Raw genomic sequence first — 21,696 nt, 5'->3', positions numbered from 1 at the left:
GGGTACATTTGGTCCGAAATGGGGTACATAGGGGCGAAAATGGTGGCTTTGGTCGTTTTTAGGGTACATTGGGTCCATCCGAATTGCAGTTGGAAAAACGAAGAGCCGTAATTTGTTCCACCCATCCCTAAACTCCTTAAATTTATTGCTATAATTTATTTATCGCTGGCGAACCCTAGAATATAATTAATAAGGACAAGTTATTTAAATTTAATTTAGAACGTTTGTTTACATGATAACGACTAATCCGATATGATATATAATCCGTTTAAATCGTAATTTATCTATATAATTGTAATTAATTCGACAATTTAAAGGGTTGAAACGAACTACCTTCTGCAACTTGTATAAATAATTTAATTAAAAGTTCTAACTCACGTATTTGTAGTGTCTAGCCGCAGTATCGTCTGACATACGAGGGACAGCGACTTCCCACCCCACCACACCCCACAGTCGCATTCGAATCTTCTTTAACTAAGAACTCTCTGCATAATTAATTTTTATAAAGTAAAAAAATAAACTTATTAATAGTTAATTAATAAGATATATAAATAATTATGCTTTATATGCTTTACGTAAAGTGTTTACTTCTATATTAAGCTATTTTAAGTACCATTATTGGCTCAAGTACATACCATAAATATAATATAGCAAATTTGAGGGTGTGTATTGACAATATAAATACCAAAACAGTAAAAAAAATAACCTTGTTTAGCGTTTTACGATTAGAAATTTATTATCAATGATCGTTATATAGTGATATACCATTTCTTATCTTGATAAGTTTACAGATAGATGTAACCATTATAACGTTACAATGCGGTTTTTGTTATGGAACCAATGACAATAAGCTTTAAAATTTGTTTATCTTATTTCCAAGAACTTGTATAATTATCTAGAATGTACTAGAGCTATTAGATATTTTGGATGAAAGGCGATCTAAAATTTATGCTTGTTTACTTAATTATTTCATTAGTAGAAGGAAAGTGAGGGTATGACATCGATCCCAGGTTCAGGTTTAGGTTCGGGATCGAGATCCGGGATTTAAGGGGTGAAATGGGGGGTAAAATCGTCGAAAAGTCAATGTATTTATGGTATTCCTCGCGACGATTTGTTTTCCCGTATATCAACATATTGTGTCCAGGCCAACTTGTTCATTTATCTCCGCTTATCGCGAAAGACACTTGAACGTATATCTTATCGCGTTTTATCGTACGGAATAAGTTGAAATGATGTAAAAATTGATAACCGAGGCGGCGCGTGCGCAGATTTCCCGGGAGGCGCGGTTAATTTGAATTTAAGAGTGTTTTGACGTCATGGAATATTCGTTGTTAAAGTAGAATGGAAATATTTTTAAACTTCATTTTAATATCATTGTAGTACTTAAATATGCTTGACACTTGAACCAATCTCACGAGTATTTCTTAAAACGAATATCTCGATCGCGTTTTATCGTACGAAATAAGTGGAAATTATGTAAGTTGTATGATACTTGATAACCTAGGCAGGAAGATAGCGCGCGCGTGCGCGGATTACCTGGAAGGCGCGGATTGCCCGGGCGCGCGGTTAATTTGAATTTAAAACATGGATTCCCTCTCCGAAATAATTCATGTACCCAAAATTGAACCGCAAGTTTTTTTCTTTTAGGGGAATCTCTATGGGAGTTTAACATTACAATAAAGCTAATAGGTCCAGTTTGGGGTACTTTTGGTCCGAAATGGGGTACATAGGGCCGAAAATGGTGACTTTGGTCGTTTTAAGGGAACGTTTGGTCTATTTTGGTCCATTTTTGGGTACATCAGAAAAGCAGTTGGAAAAACGAAGAGCCTTATTTTTTTTTTCCACCCATCTCCAAACTCCAAAAATTTATTGCTATAATTTATTTATCGCTTCCGTAGGTATAAAATAAGATAAAAACCACTTACCTATATTTTAACTACGGTAAAATAAAAATACTTAATTAGTGTACTAAGTTACGTTTAAAAGAACCTTTTGTAACAATTCCAATATGTAAATATAGGTATAAGGATTGAAAAAATACTTAAAGTGGTTTTACTGATAAACTCTAAAGGAATTTAACTTTAAAGGGTATCTTAGATTATTGTTTTTAATTTTATTCAAGTTGAAAACGTATTAAGAGTCCTTCAAAGTACTATAAAAGGATTTTATTTACGAACTTAAGAATTCAACAAACGATATGTCAACTTCAAACAACTTTAAATTATTGGTATGGACAGCGCGACCGGTAATTAAAAATACACCAGCAGCACAGTTGGATGGAAAACAAGGTTACGTTAAAAATAAACTACCTGAAAAAATCTTATTTCAAGGAAAATTGCTTAATATAGAATATTCAGGTCGTGAGAAGCCGCGGAATAGAAAAACCTGCGCAAATGGAAAACAGCCCCATTGGGAAACCGCGCAAATGGAAAATCTGCACAAGTGGAAAACCACGCAAATGACAAACCTGCGCAAATGAAAAACCACGCAAATGGAAAACAGCCCCATTGGGAAACCGCGCAAATGGAAAATCTGCGCAAGTGGAAAACCACGCAAATGACAAACCTGCGCAAATGAAAAACCACGCAAATGACAAACCTGCGCAAATGGAAAACAGCCCCATTGGGAAACCGCGCAAATGGAAAATCTGCGCAAGTGGAAAACCACGCAAATGACAAACCTGCGCAAATGGAAAAAAGCCCCATTGGGAAACCGCGCAAATGGAAAATCTGCGCAAATGGAAAACCACGCAAATGACAAACCTACGCAAATGAAAAACCACGCAAATGACAAACCTGCGCAAATGGAAAACAGCCCCATTGGGAAACCGCGCAAATGGAAAATCTGCGCAAGTGGAAAACCACGCAAATGACAAACCTGCGCAAATGAAAAACCACGCAAATGACAAACCTGCGCAAATGGAAAACAGCCCCATTGGGAAACCGCGCAAATGGAAAATCTGCGCAAGTGGAAAACCACGCAAATGACAAACCTGCGCAAATGAAAAACCACGCAAATGACAAACCTGCGCAAATGGAAAACAGCCCCATTGGGAAACCGCGCAAATGGAAAATCTGCGCAAGTGGAAAACCACGCAAATGACAAACCTGCGCAAATGAAAAACCACGCAAATGGAAAACAGCCCCATTGGGAAACCGCGCAAATGGAAAATCTGCGCAAGTGGAAAACCACGCAAATGACAAACCTGCGCAAATGAAAAACCACGCAAATGACAAACCTGCGCAAATGGAAAACAGCCCCATTGGGAAACCGCGCAAATGGAAAATCTGCGCAAGTGGAAAACCACGCAAATGACAAACCTGCGCAAATGGAAAACAGCCCCATTGGGAAACCGCGCAAATGGAAAATCTGCGCAAGTGGAAAACCACGCAAATGACAAACCTGCGCAAAAAACCACGCAAATGACAAACCTGCGCAAATGAAAAACCGCGCAAATGAAAAACCGCGCAAATGATAAACCGCGCAAATGGAAAATATCTGCGCAAGTTGAAAACTGCGCTTACCGAAAAAGCGGAAATGGGATACTGCGCAAATGAAAACTGCGCAAATGGAAAACCGCGAAATTGCATTTGCGGAAATGGGAACTGCGCTAATGGGAACTGCGCAATTGGCCCATTACCGGACAGACAGACCCACAGACAGACAGACAGACCCACAGACAGACACGGTGATTGTAATACCGATCCAGGGTACAAAGTCCCCTCGGAGAGGTAAAAATTGATTGTATTCCGAATCTGTTAATTCTACGTTCAGGTTTCCATTAATGGCATTAAATAAGTAATAAACATTTTTCTGTATATTTTCGAGTTTATCTAAATTGGTCTCACACGTACTACTGTAAACTACGGAACAATAGGTGATAGAAGGTTTAATTAAAGATTTATAAAGACTAATGAGACATTTGGTAGATTTCAATTGTCTCGAGATTTTATAAGCCGTGCCTAAAAGTTTATTGGCTCTTGTTATTACATGACTTATATGAGATGAGAATAAAAGTTTACTGTCGAATGACATACCTAAGTCTCTAACTATATTTTGCGTGTTTAGTAATTTGTCATTTAATTTATAATTTCCATAAATTTGATTAATTTTGCACGTGAAGGAGACTACAATTGTTTGGTCATTGTTAATCGGAATATTGTTATATATCTATATATCTATATATATCTATCTATATATATCTATATCTATATATATATATAAATAAATATATAGAAAGGGGCGCAAAATCTTCCGCGGCGTGGGGGCGCTACTAACCCAAGCTCCGCCACTGAGTCGTTTAGTACCGTAAGAGTAGTCTTGTACCCTAAAGAGAGTAGCTGAAAACTCTTAAGGTAGTAGTTTTATACCTCAAACGGTGTAATAAAGAAACCAAAACGGAGGACAAAAGTACCCACATAGTGTAAATAAAAACCCTAAAAGGAAAAATGCTATTTAAGGTGTAGACTAATATTTTTCTTCAAAGGCGATAACCTATATTTTTTATATATTTCAATCAATTCAATACACTATGGAAAAGAGATATGCATAATAACGTACAAAGATAGTTTATGACCTCAAAATAGTAAATTTGTAACTGTCGTTGGCTAAAGAATAATAATAAAGCGTAAGAACGTATATCCGAAATTTCAAACAGCAACTTAAATTAACACAAGTTCAATAAAGTGAAATGTGAATGAATTTTATTTAAGGGCTTTCTTTGATTCAATGTCAACTCTAACTCCAATCCAAACTTACATGTACACTACTTAGGATACATACATATTAAGTATTTTGCGTAAAAAATAAAATGGTGAAATACTTAATAATAATCATGTTGGTAGGGGAAATTGTGTACATAGGTGGTTGCTTGACAAATTTTACATACATACTACACTAACTTGTAAGTGGATATTTTTAGCCTTTTCTGGGATTTCAGAGTCATTTTACTCCGATTCTGTGGTGGCGATCGTGTAAAAATGTTTTATCAAATTGGCTGTATGCGAATATTTTAATAGATAAGCAGACGATTCTGTCAGGGTTAGTAAAACGTATACTTCCAATACTCTGACCTTAAAGAATAGTTCGTGGTGTAGTCAATCTCTTCAGCGGTACAAGATAATTGTTTATTTCAGCGTAAAAGTTGTTTCCATTTTCCCCCAGAACAAGCGAGAAGATTGTAAAATATTTTTCCTTAAACGTTTCAAAAACCCTTTAGAAACCAGTCTTAAGTGAGGTCGCCCACCTCGCCACCCCAAAAGCACGGCATTGATAACAGTTAAATCATTAAAGTCACAGTTAGTTCAATTTCTTGTACTGTCACTGTTGCCGAAGCGTCTTTACCGGTCGCCAGTCTTAAATTATAAAAAAAAAAAACATTATAATTTCAAACATATTTTTTTAACTCACTTTTCGAATTCAACTAGCGTATCTGGCAACTGCTTGTTTTGGGTTTCGGGTAAGAGCAGGAACACAACGCCTGTGAATAGTGAGAGCACGCCATACAAGATAAAAGGAACTGATTGACCATAAATTCTGCCCTGAAAAGTAATTATTTCTAACGGACCAGACAGTTGACGAAATTAAAATATTGGTTCTTGTTAACTTACCAAGACGTCGGCTAACGGACTGACAATCGAGCCAATTCGGCCAGCGGTCATGGCTCCGCTGACTCCAACTGCCCTCATGTTCGTAGGGAACAGTTCGTTACAGAACACGTACAGTAGCACGTAGGCCAAAGAGTTCGTTATCCTCCCAATCATTATTAACGTTAGTTTTAACCAGTAAGTATCTGCAAAAGAGTACAAAATATTTAACTTTCGTATCAAAGTCTTCTTGTAAAGAGCCACCGCGTTTAAATAGAGTACGCGGCGATTCGAAGACGGTGGCGTTCATGACCTCATTTCAAATCAACATTTAACCAGCCGTCAGAACTTCACTCTTGTACACGGCGCGCGATAAGAGATTTCCCCAATTTCAGTTGAGCTAAATCATTTTGAACGAATCACTTTGCAGTAAACTTAGAAGAATAACGCGAGAACCGCGAAAGAGCTAACAAATTGCATTAAGCGGTAAGAATAATGGCTCCGTCAAACTTTTCACCCTAAAATTAAACTACAGCGCTCCTAGCGGTATGGAAGAGTGGTAAGCACTTTCGCCACGCAGCAAGAGAAGTCGAGTTCAATCTCAGCTTCTGGCACTAGCTATAGTGTATTTCCACCGTGTTCTTCTGTCTCTCCTTTCTATATAATTTGAAAAGGTACACGGTAACAGTGAGTGTTAGCTAGGAGCAACAAACACAAGGAGAACGCAGCTAGCATTTAAACACGCTAACGAAGGGTTGTGTACGAATTTCATTGGACGAGAGTCACGAGCCTTTACGCTGAACGTTTTACGGGCGTGGGGGGGAAGACAATTTCAAAATTTTCCCCTTCCGACGGCAGCAGGCGCTAAAGCGTCTAGCCAATTAAAAACGTACGCAAGAAAATCCACGACTTTTGACGGGTTGCGTTCTCCTTGTGTGGGGTGTTGTGTTTGTTGCTCCTAGGTGTTGGCACCTTTTGAGTATTAGAGCGCTTGAAGTTTAACCCTACCATTTGAAAAATGGCAATAAAAATAACTAGCTAACTTGGTGGTGCCTTGGTTTTTATCCTAACTGATTATTATTATTATTATTATTATTATTATTATTATTATTAATATTAATATTCCTAGTTAAAACCTTTATACTCTCTTTAATGAAATCTATTTTGACTGACCCCCAATTACAGTGACGGTTGAGAAAATTATGCCAGTCAGGACGAAACTGACCAATAGCCCTTTCCGTCTTGTGCAATACTTGACCACCACAAAATATAAGACCACAGCCGGAAAGCCCATCAAACCAGTCAAGAATAGATTGAGGTACAGTGAACCGCCCATCAGACCGATGCTCAAATTGAAGCCAAGGTTGATGAATACAGTGACTATGCTATAAAGACATTATTTTATAATGGTTAATTACGAATGTAAATGCAGATACTGCTCTGAAATCGTACTAAGAGATGTAAAGTATGGCCGCCACTTTGCGCATGTGTCTGTTTCTCAACAAGTCGACGAACGATGCCTGGTCAGATCTCGTATCCTAGAATAACCACGAAATGTCAAACGTCTCAACTTCAATTACTGACAAATTGTTCTTTGTACCATTTCAATTTTCTGTTTGAGTTTCCTCATGATTTCGTCAATGTTTGTGATTTCTTTTCCGTTCATTTTGGTTTGTTGCAGGAGTTGTTTCTTGGCTCTGCCATACTGTTTCATCGAAAGGAGCCACCTGGTTGATTCTGGTACTGCCCTGAAATGTATTTATTCTAAGTCAAAATCTTGTATGGGAAATATTCAATTTTAAAAGGTTGGATGATATCGATAATAGCCGTTGTTAAGGTAATTGCCCCTCCTGACCTTGAAAATGTTCATCTTGATCTTTGTAATGTTAATCTCGAAAAAATTCGCAAAATAACAACGAATAATTGGGTAACCTTGAACTGGGTTACTGGTTTGCTATTAGTAGAATATTCGATATGGAAAAGCACTTTTGTATTGATACCCATACAATAGTAATAGTACCAGTAAGTTTTTAAATTTCTTCCAATTTGTTTAGGGTTTAGCTTTTTTATCCCTTTTCTTTATGGACTAATCTACTTATTCGCTTATTTTCTTAACCCATACAATAGTCACGAGTTATTTATCGGTCAAATCATGACATCGCTTAACTTAACGATTTTTAAGAGATTTTCGATAAATTAAGGTTTTAATTTACATGATCAATTTTTGATATTAGTTTCGGTTTCTGGTCGGATAATCGACTAAATCCGAATATCACCCAACATTTTTTCGAATAAATCGTAACCCACCAGTACAGCAGTAATAAGAAGGGTAGCTGGAGTGGCAAGGATGAGACCAGCATGATCGTTTCCCACTCGTTGACCATCCAGCTAATGAAGGAGATAGCCATGATTCCCAGGCCCCAAATGGCGGTGAAGCTGAACACGATGTAGTCCCGGTACTTCGGCCCCACTGACTCGATAACTAGGAGAAATCACGCTCTTGTCATCAGTAAACTGCCAACAACCATAACAAGAATGAATAGCGATCAACAGATTATGCAAACACAACTAGAGCCGCTGTTTTCTGGGAATGACAAGGCGAACAAAGTGTTGCTCGCACATTTTCAGTTCACTCGACTACATAGCAACAGAAATAGCACCCGAGGTGTTTATTGCCGATTTAGTTCAAAGTCGGCCGTAATGTGGACCTATATGAGATATGAAATTTCTCAAAAGGAGACGTTGCACTACCCATTCGATTTGCCATGGCAACCGAAAATGTTTTTGACCACTTACAACCAAAAAAAAAGATTTTTCCCTTATTTTACCCAAAATGTGTTACAAATTTACCCTTAAAATGTTTAAATTTACCCAAACTTGATGAAATTTACCTAAATGTGGTCCAAATTACACATTTCGTGATTTTCAAAAAAATTCAAAATTTTCGTGAAACCGGGAAAATCCCATGCTTTTTTAAATGGAGATTTTATCGTTTTAAGTGATCAAAAACATTTTCGGTTGCTATAGCAAAACGAATGGGTAGTGCAACGTCTCCTTTTGGGAAATTTCATATCTCATATAGGTCTACATTACGCCCGACTTTGAACAAAATCGGCAATAAACACCTCGGGTACTCTCCTTGTAAGGGTGGTGTCTGATATGTCCTGGACCGCATTTACTAGACATGGACGATTATTAAGGATTGGGTGACTAAATTTAATTTCGAAATAATGGGTCTTTAGACGATATATCTAATATATCACGATTTAATCCATTTGATCATGATTTAAATCCTGATTTAATATTTTGAGAGACCCGACAATCAAATCAGTGAGTAGACCCTCTGAATGCGTTCTTACACGAGGCCATGAAGGCAGTGTGGGCCAGTCCAAATCCAACTCCGATGACGAACCTGAAGGCGAGGAACATGGGCATGTTGTCGGAGAAGGCGAGGATAAAGGACGCAACTGTTATTGTAGCTTGGCCCGCTAAAATGAGCGGCTTTCGACCAAATCTACACAAAAAGAGAATTGCGGGAATTTTGGTCCCTGAGAGAAGTGGAACGATTATATAGGGAGAATTACTTGTCGGCCAGTTGTCCCGCCGGAATGTAGGAAAGGCAGTTTCCCAAAAAGAAGACCATGTAACCGAACGATATCATCCACTCTCTGGAGCACACCAGATCCCACTATAGTCGAATTAAAATAGCCATTAATTTAAGCTACAAACACCAGTATTACGTATTTTTTTAAGGGAAACCTAGTCGATGTGAAGATGTATGTTATTTTTTTATCAGTTTCTCCACATTTCGAGTATTGGGTGAGTAGTTTGGAGATAAAACTTTAATATGTGCTGTCGATTTTAACGCTCTATTGACGTCGTAGATCTAGTTGAAAATTTCAATTAAAACTGTTAAATTAAACAATATTCGTCAAAATATGCCTTCATGGCTATTTAAGATTGAGTAGTAAGTATAACATTTGAATTATAAAAATGTGGAAAATTATACGTTAAACGGGTAAGAGCTAGAAATATTGGATTATAATTACGATGGAACCTACTAAACAATTCAATCGATAATATTATTCGTTTTCCAAATATTCGGAAAGGACGGTTGCTAATATTATTAACTTATTGTCTAAACTAGCCCAGTAGCAACAAACAGTCAGGCCGACGGAAAACAATGGGATTGGCGCGTAGGCTGATTTTCATTGTCAGGCCACTGAACTCGATGTCCAAGCCAACGGCTGGGCAATGGACAGTTGCTTAAGGAAACTGGTGGATCGTTAGCCTGCCCTTGAATAACTATTCAGTTAGAAGTCGACTGTGATACGGTTCAACGCCGACTTATAAAATACTACTCACTAACAAGTAAGTAGTCGCCTTAGAAACGGTTTAAGAGCTAGGTTGACTTCCTAACGACTCAAAAATTACTATCGGTATAGTGGTTAGATATGAAACGGCTTTGAATCTTTGTTGACCCCATCTGGCACAAAAATAATTACCTGTATACAGAGATGGGCACTTTTTTGCCTATCTTTTTACCTCTCAAAATCTTCAAGATGGCGCCAATATCACTATCACGATCAATTTTTTTAAGCCCCGCAAAGTTTAAATATCATTTTCAAATCAAAGTTGAATAACTTTAATCGATCAATTTTTTCCTTTAAATTTTTTTAATATAGCGCCACGATCACTATACCGATCAAACTTTCTATCAATACCTCTAAAGGTTTAAATATCAGTTGAATATCAAATATAATTACTTTCTAAAGGATGATAAAATTGGTGAATAAGTAGATAAGTCCATAATGAAAAGGGATAATAAAGCTAAACCCTAAATAAATTTGAAGAAATTTAAAAACTTACTACTAGCTCGTACCGATGATGACATCGAAATTTCGATCGTTCAGCCAATGAGAGGCGACTATCTGGTGAATATTTTTAAGAACCCTAAGATGTTCTCTGGACATACTACGTCTAAAACAGTTGGCTTCAAATATTCGGCTGGATGTTCCCAGAATATTTCTAGCATTCAAATAGAACGTAATGAAAGTCCCGTGAAAGTCCATGGAATATCTGTAGAATTTCTTGACCGGCGTTTTATAGATATATTAGGGATCAAGAAACTGATGACATTTGGTCACCCGAGGAACATCCCATATTGTTCAATTGAGTTTTTTTGGATATCCTACGGATTTAATGAATCCCCCGAACTGAACTCCGGGGAATGTCTTGGGGGGCCTTTTGTGTTTGCTGGGTACGCTACGCCCAACGCCCAACTCGGGAAACTCCCATAGGATTATGCTGAGTTTTTTCAATTTTGAGATCTTAACTGTTTTTTTTTAAATATATTTAAATAAGGAACACTTGGAGCCATTTGGAAGAATATATCTCCGTTGGTGCTCTTCGAAAACATTAAGCCTAGGTCAATCTGCCTGGCAAAAAGTGGAGAGCCAATCATGGAGGCTCTTAAACAGGCCCGTAGCCAGAAAAATTTCGTTAACCTTGCTCTCTGAAGCAAACCCGAATGCCCCCCCCCCCTTGGCTACGGACCTGCTCTTAAGAACTTCGTATGATGAGGCTGGTAAGTGATTTGGTAGAAGAAAATATTTGATTTTAAATGCACTGTATAAAAACTTAGGCTTGTATCTAGCTTGCCCAAAAACCAATAATCCCTAGATTATAATAGCAAGAACGCATAGAGGTACCTCCTGCTTTAATATCAAATCCAACAAATTTGACAAAAATTAATTTAAAGTTCCAAATGTTTTGATAGAATGAACACAAATCTAAACACAAATTTCATACGGCCACAATCACTATCTTTGGTATAATCTGTGTTCAGTTCCGTTTATGAGACAATTTGGGTCTGTGTTGCTCATAACCACACTATATTTTACAAAGATAAGGAAGTTTCTCAAAAATTATTTATGGTTTAACAATATCCATCTGCTTACCATTACAATCAAATGGCAAAGACATTTATGGAATTCATTCCAGTTGGGTTTACTGAGACTTCTCTCCAACGCAAGAAAATAACAAAGATTATGAGGATAATTTTCTTTTCAGCAATACCAGCATTGGGCATATATTTTGTAATGAGGCTAAATAATTTTTAAATCGTTTTGCGTCACTTAAATTGAACTCGGTATTATAGCTTTGATAACTCACGAAATAAAGTTATAAACAAACATTTCAAATCGCCCGCCGTTTCCAACCCGAGGGTTATACCACTAAATTATCTGCACAAGGAAACATTCGCACCCGATTAATATTTTTTTGCATGTCGGAATTAGCCACTGAGGAGCCATAACAATAAAGTGTTAAAATTATTAAATAAATAGATTTTTTTTCGTATTGCCTCGTCGGTAAAAGTTGATCACCCGCCATATTTAAAAACATCTACAGTAAAATTCAATATAAAAATGATATCAGCCAATCAATTGCTGGTTCTATAGTGAAGTAATGTATAAAGTAATTTATTATTATTAAGAACTTAAGCTAGATGGCACACGTTACCGGCGGTAGTCGCTCTTTGAGTCCTGATTGGTTACTATTGGTCGTACGTATGCCACAGCAGTTTGGCTCTTTTCTGAGTTACGCGGCAGCATTCTAGGTACCTATGAGATTTCTAAGGCGGGAACTCTAGTTTCGTTGTTGTTGTTGACCGTTAATAACGATAAACATACATATTGGGGACTTTTAGTTTCGAAAACTTAAATATGGTCAATAAATATAAATCGGGATACACAAAACGGAGGGAAAAGGCTAAGCGAGATTATAATGAAAAGAAGAACCAAAGTAGTCTGATGAGTCTTGGTTTTTCTAAATCAGAGGATTCAGCGTCACACCCTTCATCAGAAGATACATATCCAAAAGAGTCTGTGATGTGAGTAAATTTGAATTTTGCTAGCCATATCATTCAAAATAGCATAATAGACAGGTAAGGGCTCTGCAACAAAATCACGAAGGGGTACCATATAATTCAAGAATAGCTTTCGCTAGACTCGTTACTCCATTTAAGAATTGTTTGGGTGCAGTGCGGTACACGAAGAAAAAAATGTGTATTATGTGTGTTTGGAGTGGACAAAAGAATAACATTGGTGGCATATTTTCATATATTTTACTAAATAAATTAAAAGCCTAAACATTTAACCACATTAACATAAAATCCATTTTTTTATAAGCTATTTTTTTAAATGAAAATTTTAGCCATAATACGAATTTTAGGATCTCCAGAAAACCTTGGAAGAGGGAGAGATAAGTCAGATAATTGTACCTGAGCAGACTGATTTAGAAAGACTAGTTCAGTCTCTATCCTGGCAACTAGGAGCAACAAACACAAGGAGAACGCAACTAGCCATTAAACACGTTAACGCACGGATGGGTCCAAATTTAATTGGACGAACCATTGCGCTGAACGGTTTACGGAAAGGGGGAAGACAAGTTCCGAATTTTTCTCTTCCGCGACAGCAGGCGCTAAAGCGTCTAGCCAATGAAAAACGTACAAAACTTTTGACGGGTTGCGTTCTCCTTGTGTGGGGTGCTGTGATTGTTGCTAGTAGCTGGCAGCTAGGAGCAACAAACACAAGGAGAATGCAGCTAGCCTTAAAACACGCTAATGCAGTGTTGTGTACGAAGTTCATTGGACGAGCGTTTACGCTGAACTTTTTACGGGCGGGGGGGAAGACAATTTCTGAATTTTCCCCTTCCGACGGCAGCAGGCGCTATAGCTTAAATTACCGTAATTTAGGAAATCAGTAAATTACGCGGTAAACTATTCTAACAATGCCTTCGACTCCTTGGAAATTCGCAACGAAAATGGATCTAGGTTACGCAGCGGTGCCTAGCTCTTCGAGTTAGTGCGTTACACCTATGATCTAGTGTTTGCTGGAGTTAAATTACATAATTAAACGATGCAAAAATACACTAAAACGCGATTAACGTTAGGTTTTGATATTTGTAATCTTGTGCGACGTATTTTAGGTACATTTTAGCCCGAAAGATCAAAGAAAATTGAGAAACAGTGAAACACGAATACAATGGTAAATTACCGTGGTAATTTACCACAGTAAATTACCCTGGTAATTACCAGAGTAATTACCATTTTCGTAATTTACCTGAGAAAATTGTAAATTACTGTTACCAGGGTAATTTACCGCGTAAATTACCAGGGTAAATTACCGATTCGTATCTCTAGTCTAGCCATTGAAAACTGTACGCAAGAAAATCCACGACTTTTGACGGGTTGCGTTCTCCTTGTGTGGGGTGCTTGTTTGTTGCTCCTAGCTGGCAGTCAAGGGACGACTGTGAAGGACGATAAATTAGTTTCCTCCATGATTTTTAAACACAAATCTGGAAGTCAAAAGCGGAAAGAAAAAAAATGCAAGGGGAAAATGGACAGACAATTTGGTTATTGAACTCTGAGGCTGCGGATGGCTTAAATCCCGGTTCCGGAAAAGAAACTTTTGATGAAGAAAATTTATCAACCAAAACTACAATACATAAAAGTCCTAAACAATAATGCGATTTACCTGTTTATCATGTAACCTTGAACTGTTTAGTAAACAAGCAAATGTCGAAATGTACAATAACTTAGAAAAAGATAAGGCACACTGATAAGGTGACACTGGATTCAAATTTAATCGATTTGCTACGTAATAATACCGACCAGCAAGCTGAACATTCTGAACCTAAAGACGTGTTAAATAACAAAAATACATTTCAAGAAGTAGTAGATATAAATAAGCCTGAACCTGAAGATGCGTTAAATGAAGAAAATGACTGGGGCGACTAAAGCCCTAATTATTCCCTTTGATATTGGTGAGATAGGTAAACTCACACTTTCTCCTAGAGAAATTGAAGAAATTGTGATAAGAGGCACAATGAAACATCCAAATACATTTCCTAAAGACATACGATCTCGTTTTCCCCCAAATCCCTATTAATCTGCAATTTATCGAACATCGAGACCGTACCTCGTGATTGGCTCGTATGGAGTTAAAACAAAATGGAATTACTTGGTTTTCCCTGCCGAATATTTTCAACCCAGCAGCTGGTGTGCGTCCCACTTTATTGACTATTCTCGTGGCCTGCGTTGGAAAAAGCTGTACGATAGAATTCCTGATAACGAAAAAACCCTTCACTCGATTCTCGTTAACGCTACTCCAAATAGCTCCCATCTTGAACAAACCACTTTCATTTTACGATTAATTCATCATAATGAAGCTAATAATAAATACGAGGTTCAAGAAAGGGTTCTCGAGTTTTTAGATTGTAACGAAAAGACTGGGAAAGATATACATTAAATGGTGGACGACCATGAGAAATATTGATCAAAGAAAAATAATTTCTATGACTTTAGAAAATCAAATAAAAAACGAAGTGGAGATGTGGAAACCAATACTTTTACGCTTACTAGATGTTACCTTGTTTCTTGGAAAAAATCTACGATCCCTACAAAGGAAATTTCCTTGGAATTTTGGGAGTTGTTGGGGTGATATGATCTGGTTCTCCAGCGACATTAGAATGCCTTTAGGGAATCTGCTAAAACTAGGAATCGTCTCCAGGCAAAATGAATTGATCTCGTGTATACTGCCGAACACGTTAGGAATGTTACTTTTGAAGAAAGACAGAAAGCCAAATACTACTCGATTCTTGTTGACGCTACTCGCAATAGCTCCCATCTTGAACAAACCACTTTCATTTTACGATATATTCATCATAATGAAGCTAATAATAAATACGAGGTTCAAGAAAGGTTTCTCGAGTTTGTAGATTGTAACGAAAAGACTGGGAAAGATATTGCCATCTTGATAAAGTAAAATTTAGGAGAAACGCCTCTAAAACCACTAGATATTTTTAACAAAATCCACGAATTCAAACGGTCATCGTTGTTTCCAAATGTGTCCATTGCGCTTAGACTTTTTTGCAATTTACCTGTAACAGTAGCTGAAGCGGAAAGATCCTTCTGTGTGTTATCTCGTGTTAAATTGTTGCAGATGGACTATGGGACAAGAACGTTTGACGGTTAGAATAGAATCTCGTTAAGCCATTCAGTTAAGTCATCAAAAGGTTTGCAAGTATGAAAGCTAAAAAATTGAATAACTTCAAATAATAGTTAAATATATATATTTTTTCACGTATCGCATTGTAAAGAAAGCTCAAAACAAAATGTGTAAATCAATAATTCCTAAATTTACAACTGAGCTAGTAATATCTTTTCATGCTTCATAGGGCCCACAAGCAGAGGGGCTCGCAAATACGTTGTTTGCCCCGGGCACAGGAAAAGCTCTGCACGGGCCTAGCTTCTGATAGGTTACAAGCGTGACCTAACTACTAAGTGATTTATGTAAAATGGTTGTGACTGTTTGTAAAATAACTGATTTATTTTTGTTTTATATCAATTAACCATATCTAAAATTTTGTCTTAATGCTCAATTTAAGTGTATCTTATATTTGTCTTAATTTGTGTTTTTCCATGTTTATATATTTTACCGTTTCTAAAAATTGTGAAACAATTTTGAAAGAAGAATTCCCAGAAATTTCTTCAGCCCCGTCCCCTCCGTCGCTCTCTCTCAACCGCGTATTAATATCCTGTGTATTGTTTTTGGTACTGTGTGTTAAAAGAATCAGCGCCTTCAAAAGGGAAGGAAAGTTACTCTCGACCTTTCAACGGTTTTGTGTGTGAATTCTCTTAGTCGCCCAAGTAAAAGGGTAAAATATTTAGAACTCAACGAAAATAAACTTTCAATATCTTAAAAATTGTCGAAGTTATTTCAATTTGTTTAGTAGAAGAGTAGTTAGTAGTGTAATCAGTTAATTACTGATATTTCAGTCGGTCATCAATTAGCAACATAGCTCTCCCAAAAATTAGTTAAATAAAAGTTAGCGAACTAAACTGCGGTAGCGATCCCCAACACTGTTGTTTCTTTATAAATTTTAAATGTTTTAAATAATATAATTTCATAATTGCTAACGAAAAACTATTTATCAAACGAATATTGTTATTAATAAGATATCCACTGCAAACTCTGCAATTTATAGTGACATTATTCACCAATTATTACATGGCGGTCGCTATACAGCTAATATCTTTTGCACTCGGGATTTCATTGAAATCCAATGTTAAGAAAATTATATCAAAAGTCAAAATTTCAGCCAGAGATTCCAACAGTAGACCGTTTTTGCCCATTTAGGGCTCAACAGTAATATGTAGGAACTCTGCCTTTTCTCGAAAATCTTCGGATATCAGAATGCTCTGACTAGTTATTTTCTCAAAAACTACAATTTAGGCCAACTATAAGTAAGAAAATTGTATGGTGTGAACAGAAAAATTATAACAATTGTTCCTACTTTTTCGGTTCACACTTTACAGTTTTCTTGCTTACAATTAGTTGAATACAATTAAGTGGCCCAATTAATGATATAGTGTGAACTGGGCTTTAAAGTCGCGAATTTATTATAATTATATTAGTATTTCTGATATCGGAAGATTTTCGAGAAAAGCCAAAGTTCATACACAATACCGTTGAGCCCCGAAAGCAAAAGGGCGAAACCGGTCTAATAATGGAATCCTTGGCTGAAATTTTTACTTTTGATATAATTGTCTTAACATTGGATTGCAATGAAAGCCCAAGCGTAAACGATGTCTGCTGTATAGCGACCGCCATCCAAACATTTGTGAAGAATATCACTATAAATTGCAGTGGACTGCTCTCACATCTTATTAATAACAATATTCTTTAGACAAATAGTAGTTCGTTAGCATTTATTAAAGTATATTATTTAAAAAAATTAAATTCATAAAGAGACAACAGTCACAAAAAAATTACTTAAATCACGTAGTAGTTACGTCACGCTTGTAACCTATCAGTAGTTTTTTTTAAAGGGCATGTTTATATCTTCAGAAAAATATAACGGCTGACGTTAGCGATATATATGCCGAGTCAATATATCAACACTTCAAATAGTAGTTTTTTAACTGCTCTCTGTGAAACTGACAATGAGACTACCCGAGGTGTTACACACCGATTTTGTTCAAACTCGGGGCATTGGTAGACTTTCATGTAACTTGAAAAATCCTATAGGGATTTTATTCAATGGGCAACGGTTTTGCCATGGCAACGCAAAATGTTTTTGACAACCTAAAATGGAAATTTTCCCATAATTAGTCTGCTCGTAGTCGGTAAAGCGTCGAACCGTATCTCAGTCGATTACTATCTGACTATTTATTTTAGGGTTGGCTAACGGTCGAACTTTGATTGATTGCCTTTCTATTGACTTTCGCCGACTCATTGTCAACTATACGACTCAGTGCTAGTCGACTATAAAATGGAAACCCAATGCTACTGGGGTAGTTGAATAACCGCAGGTGTTGCCTTGGTTTTCGATTTTACACGCCCTAAAAAGAGGACGCGGTAAATATTGACGCGTGGTAAGAGCTGCTTAGTCAACTGTTAGGGCACTCTGGCCCGAGGGGTCGGACATTCCCAAAAAAGCGTACGGGATTTCGAAATCTCTGTGATTTCGCGATTTCGTCAAAGATTTCGCGATTTCGTCGGAGATTTCGCGGTTTCATCAGATTTCGTGATTTCATCAGATTTCGCGATTTCGTCTAAGATTTCGCGCTTTCGTCAGAGATTTCGCGGTTTCATCGGATTTCGCGATTTCATCAGATTTCGCGATTTCGTCAAAGATTTGGCAATTTCGTCAAAGATTTCGCGATTTCGTCAGAGATTTTGCGATTTCGTCAGAGATTTCGCGATTTCGTCAAAGATTTCGCGATTTCATAATATTTCGCGACTTCGTCAGAGATTTTGCGATTTCGTCAGAGATTTCACGATTTCGTCAAAGATTTCGGAATTTCATAAGATTTTGCTATTTCGTCAGAGATTTTGAAATTTGGTCAGAGATTTTGCGATTTCGTCAGAGATTTCGCGATTTCGTCAAAGATTTCGCGATTTCATAATATTTCGCGACTTCGTCAGAGATTTTGCGATTTCGTCAGAGATTTCACGATTTCGTCAAAGATTTCGGAATTTCATAAGATTTTGCTATTTCGTCAGAGATTTTGAAATTTGGTCAGAGATTTTGTGATTTCGTCAGGGATTTCGCGATTTCGTCGGAGATTTCTTGCGATGTTTTCGGGATTTTGTACAAATGTTGAAATGTCCGACCCCTCGCTCTGGGCTAGCTTATTATGCATCGGAGTGTTGTGAACATTTCTATTACAGCAGAGTAAAACTGAAATCATGCATGTATCTCAACAAAGTCTTTCTCCCAAAGTTAAAATAAGTGCATTCTCGCTAAAGCTAAAACTGTAACAACAAATAAATTGGAATTTGAACACTATTTAGTTAACTATCCCCGTTATTTCATTCAAAAATATTAGATAAACTAATCCACGTTTTACCTATTTGTTTTGATATTTGACGTGATAAGAACATAAATAATTCATATCAGATTCGATCACTAATAATGTTATTAGTACACCTCAACATTTATTAACTTTAACCATTAATTTATTTATTTAACTCGGTCATTACTAGTATTAAATAATTGATTTCAATAATTTCGTAGTGTGAATACGTACCTCTCGCGTAATAGTAGTCCTGGTACTATTCTCGTACAGGAATCTGTCGCAGTTGACCGTGTCGTTCAAGCCCAAGAGTTGACCAGCGGGTGTCCGTTCTCCAGGGTAAGCGGACCTGTCGCATTTGAACTCCAACAAATCGGTCGCGTTCGCACTGGGGTCGTCGTCGATATCGCCGGTATCGCAGCGGAACTCGACTTCCATGTTGATAAACTGATAATTGGTCATGAGGACACTCCAACAGACTGCTCTGATGAGCGAAGTGACGAAGATGCGCTTTTGGAACTTTCCGAATTGACCGGTGACGTCCGTTATGTCCATGGTCTAGGTCTCGTACTGGAGCGCGAGTGGCTCTCCAGAAATGTTCTCCACTTTATAATTGTGCCTCGTATACTCAAATAAAGGTACATTCGAGTAAACAGATGCTAAACTGGGTTTAAAAATGTAGACGCTTAACGCTTTCAGCTGTTGAAGGACGGCAGATAATAAAAACATCGATTTCTGGTTGTTGATTTTATGCTAAATCAAATTTATTTCGTACTTAAAATTATTTTGCTCTGACTTTTCATAGTAACTTCAACTACCACTGTATATTTATTAATAAAAAGCTGTATATTAGATGAGTTTTCCAAGGATAATATATCGACACATTGATGCTTATTACGGAGTGTAAGCTCATAGAAAACAGAGCAAATGAGACCAAAGTCTTTTCAAACAGAAAAACTTTACAACTCAAATAAATAAAACCAATAGCTCTTTATATAAAATACGACAGGTCACGTGATTACGTTAGATTCATCGTGCAGTTAAAGTTAGAGAGCGCGCGCATATTTTGGTTTTTGTTGAGCTCGCGCTAAAACGCACGAGACCCTCTACGCGGAAATATTAGGAAGCGCGCGCTCCAAAAAATGACACTTTATACGTATGCGTATAGGCCTATATTATTTTATAGAAAGAGCTATTCATTTTAAATTGGAAATTTGAAACCAAAGACACGATATATAGAGCAAGTGAGAACATAAACAATATAAATAGAGAAAATTAGCCCCGAGTTACTTCTAATAAAGTAAATGAGCCCTTAGATCCTTCAAATAGAGTAAATGAAACCAGATACACTTCAAATAGAACAAGCGATGACCCGACGAAAAATATTACGTTATATCGCCACCCGCAACTTTTTATCATTGTAGAAAACAAGACGGCCCAGGCCGTAATATTAGTTCCACATCGGCGTATTCGGGTGGGCAAACCCATACACTCTTAGTAGACACAGGTAGGCAAACTAATACAAAGGCTGTTGAGGCCATGTGATTTCCTATCGCTTGATATATAAATTGCCATCCTAAGTTGAAGGATTCAAACTTGGGCGCCACCCACCCTCAGCGTACGCGGTTGGGCAAAGCAATACAAAAGCTGTTGAGGCCATGTGATTTCCTGTCGTTAGATATATAAAATACCATCCTAAGTTGAAGGATTCAAACTTGGGCGCCACCCACCCTCAGCGTACACGGGTGGGCAAAGCAATACAAAAGCTGTTGAGGCCATGTGATTTCCTGTCGTTTGATATATAATTTACCATCCTATGTTAAAGAGTGGCCACCGCCCACCCTCAGGGTACCCGGGTGGGCAAACCAATACAAAAGCTGTTGAGGCCATGTGATTTCCTATCGTTAGATAGACGGAAAGTATAAAATGTGAAATAGGTAAGCAAAACACGACGAACATAATTCTTTTAAATTATTGAAATTAGTGGAAATATGATTTAGAAATTCTTAAACTGGGATTCAAATGTGTTTATTTTAGGAAAATTATATCAAACATTTAGGTAGTTTAGGCACCAAAAGTCATGTAAATTCGGAAATTCATAAAAAAAATACCCATTAATGTAATTTTGCTGAACAGAAATTAATAGAATATGTCATTCTCAAATTTTATATTATCTCGGCGATTAAGTTGGTATTTTCTTGGAGCAGATTAGGGATTGCAATCCAGCAGGGTTTTCAATCCAGCTGGATTTTTGCTGGACCGACATCAATCCAGCTGGATCCAACGCGGATCCAGCAATTTATATATTTTTCAAAAAAACAAAAGAATTTTATCAAAAATGCCCAACAAGTTAGAAAGCCCAAATATATCTCTCCTCGGAATTTTTCCATGGAGAACTAGCCGGAGTTTTTTTGAAAGGAGATGCTAGCGTCACCTGGCTGTCGTACTGTACTAAATAGCGTGACAAATTTAAGCTCCTCCTGTTATTCCTCCATGGTTTGTCTATGATATTATTTATTTGCCATTAGAAGACGTGGCAGTCATTGACTCAGATGTAAAAGATCGGTGTTCCTCAAAAGCCACCTTTTTGATACTTGCAAATAGTGGCTAATAAAGAAAATATGCCTTTTGAAAAGAGAATAAGTTGAAAATCTAATTATTAGTTATCAATAATACACTTTTGAACCAGCCCAAATTCTGGCAACTATGTATAGATATTTGTATTTTATGGCCAAAATGCAAAAACTT

At 37.1% G+C, this 21,696-nt stretch overlaps 1 protein-coding gene across 1 annotated transcript; it reads right to left on the bottom strand.

The window, feature by feature from the left end:
* Nucleotides 1-5,551: 5,551 nt before the first annotated feature.
* LOC149962088 (solute carrier family 22 member 3-like) lies at nucleotides 5,552-19,503 on the bottom strand. The gene is made up of 9 exons (XM_090155694.1): nucleotides 19,183-19,503; nucleotides 9,170-9,273; nucleotides 8,945-9,099; nucleotides 7,893-8,067; nucleotides 7,186-7,333; nucleotides 7,038-7,123; nucleotides 6,759-6,970; nucleotides 5,610-5,791; nucleotides 5,552-5,557 (listed from the first exon to the last, which is right to left on the bottom strand). Exons 1-9 carry the CDS (start codon nucleotides 19,501-19,503, stop codon nucleotides 5,552-5,554), a joined length of 1,389 nt encoding a protein of 462 aa, XP_090011820.1.
* Nucleotides 19,504-21,696: the final 2,193 nt, after the last annotated feature.

This window comes from Leiobunum rupestre, chromosome 1 (genome assembly GCF_980474605.1).
Source record: "Leiobunum rupestre chromosome 1, qqLeiRupe1.1.hap1, whole genome shotgun sequence".
Classification (NCBI taxonomy): domain Eukaryota; kingdom Metazoa; phylum Arthropoda; class Arachnida; order Opiliones; family Sclerosomatidae; genus Leiobunum; species Leiobunum rupestre.
Note: the sequence above shows the minus strand (reverse complement) of the source record. Positions and strands in the feature narration are given on the sequence as shown.

Bases quoted from the DNA above. Each gene is read 5' to 3' on its own strand.
- LOC149962088 (XM_090155694.1), bottom strand. From the start codon at position 19,503: ATGGACATAACGGACGTCACCGGTCAATTCGGAAAGTTCCAAAAGCGC. The intron at 9,274-19,182 runs GTACGTATTCAC...ATTCGACTATAG, and splicing joins GGACTACTATTACGCGAGAG to TGGGATCTGGTGTGCTCCAG. The intron at 8,068-8,944 runs GTAAGAACGCAT...GATTTCTCCTAG, and splicing joins CACTGCCTTCATGGCCTCGT to TTATCGAGTCAGTGGGGCCG.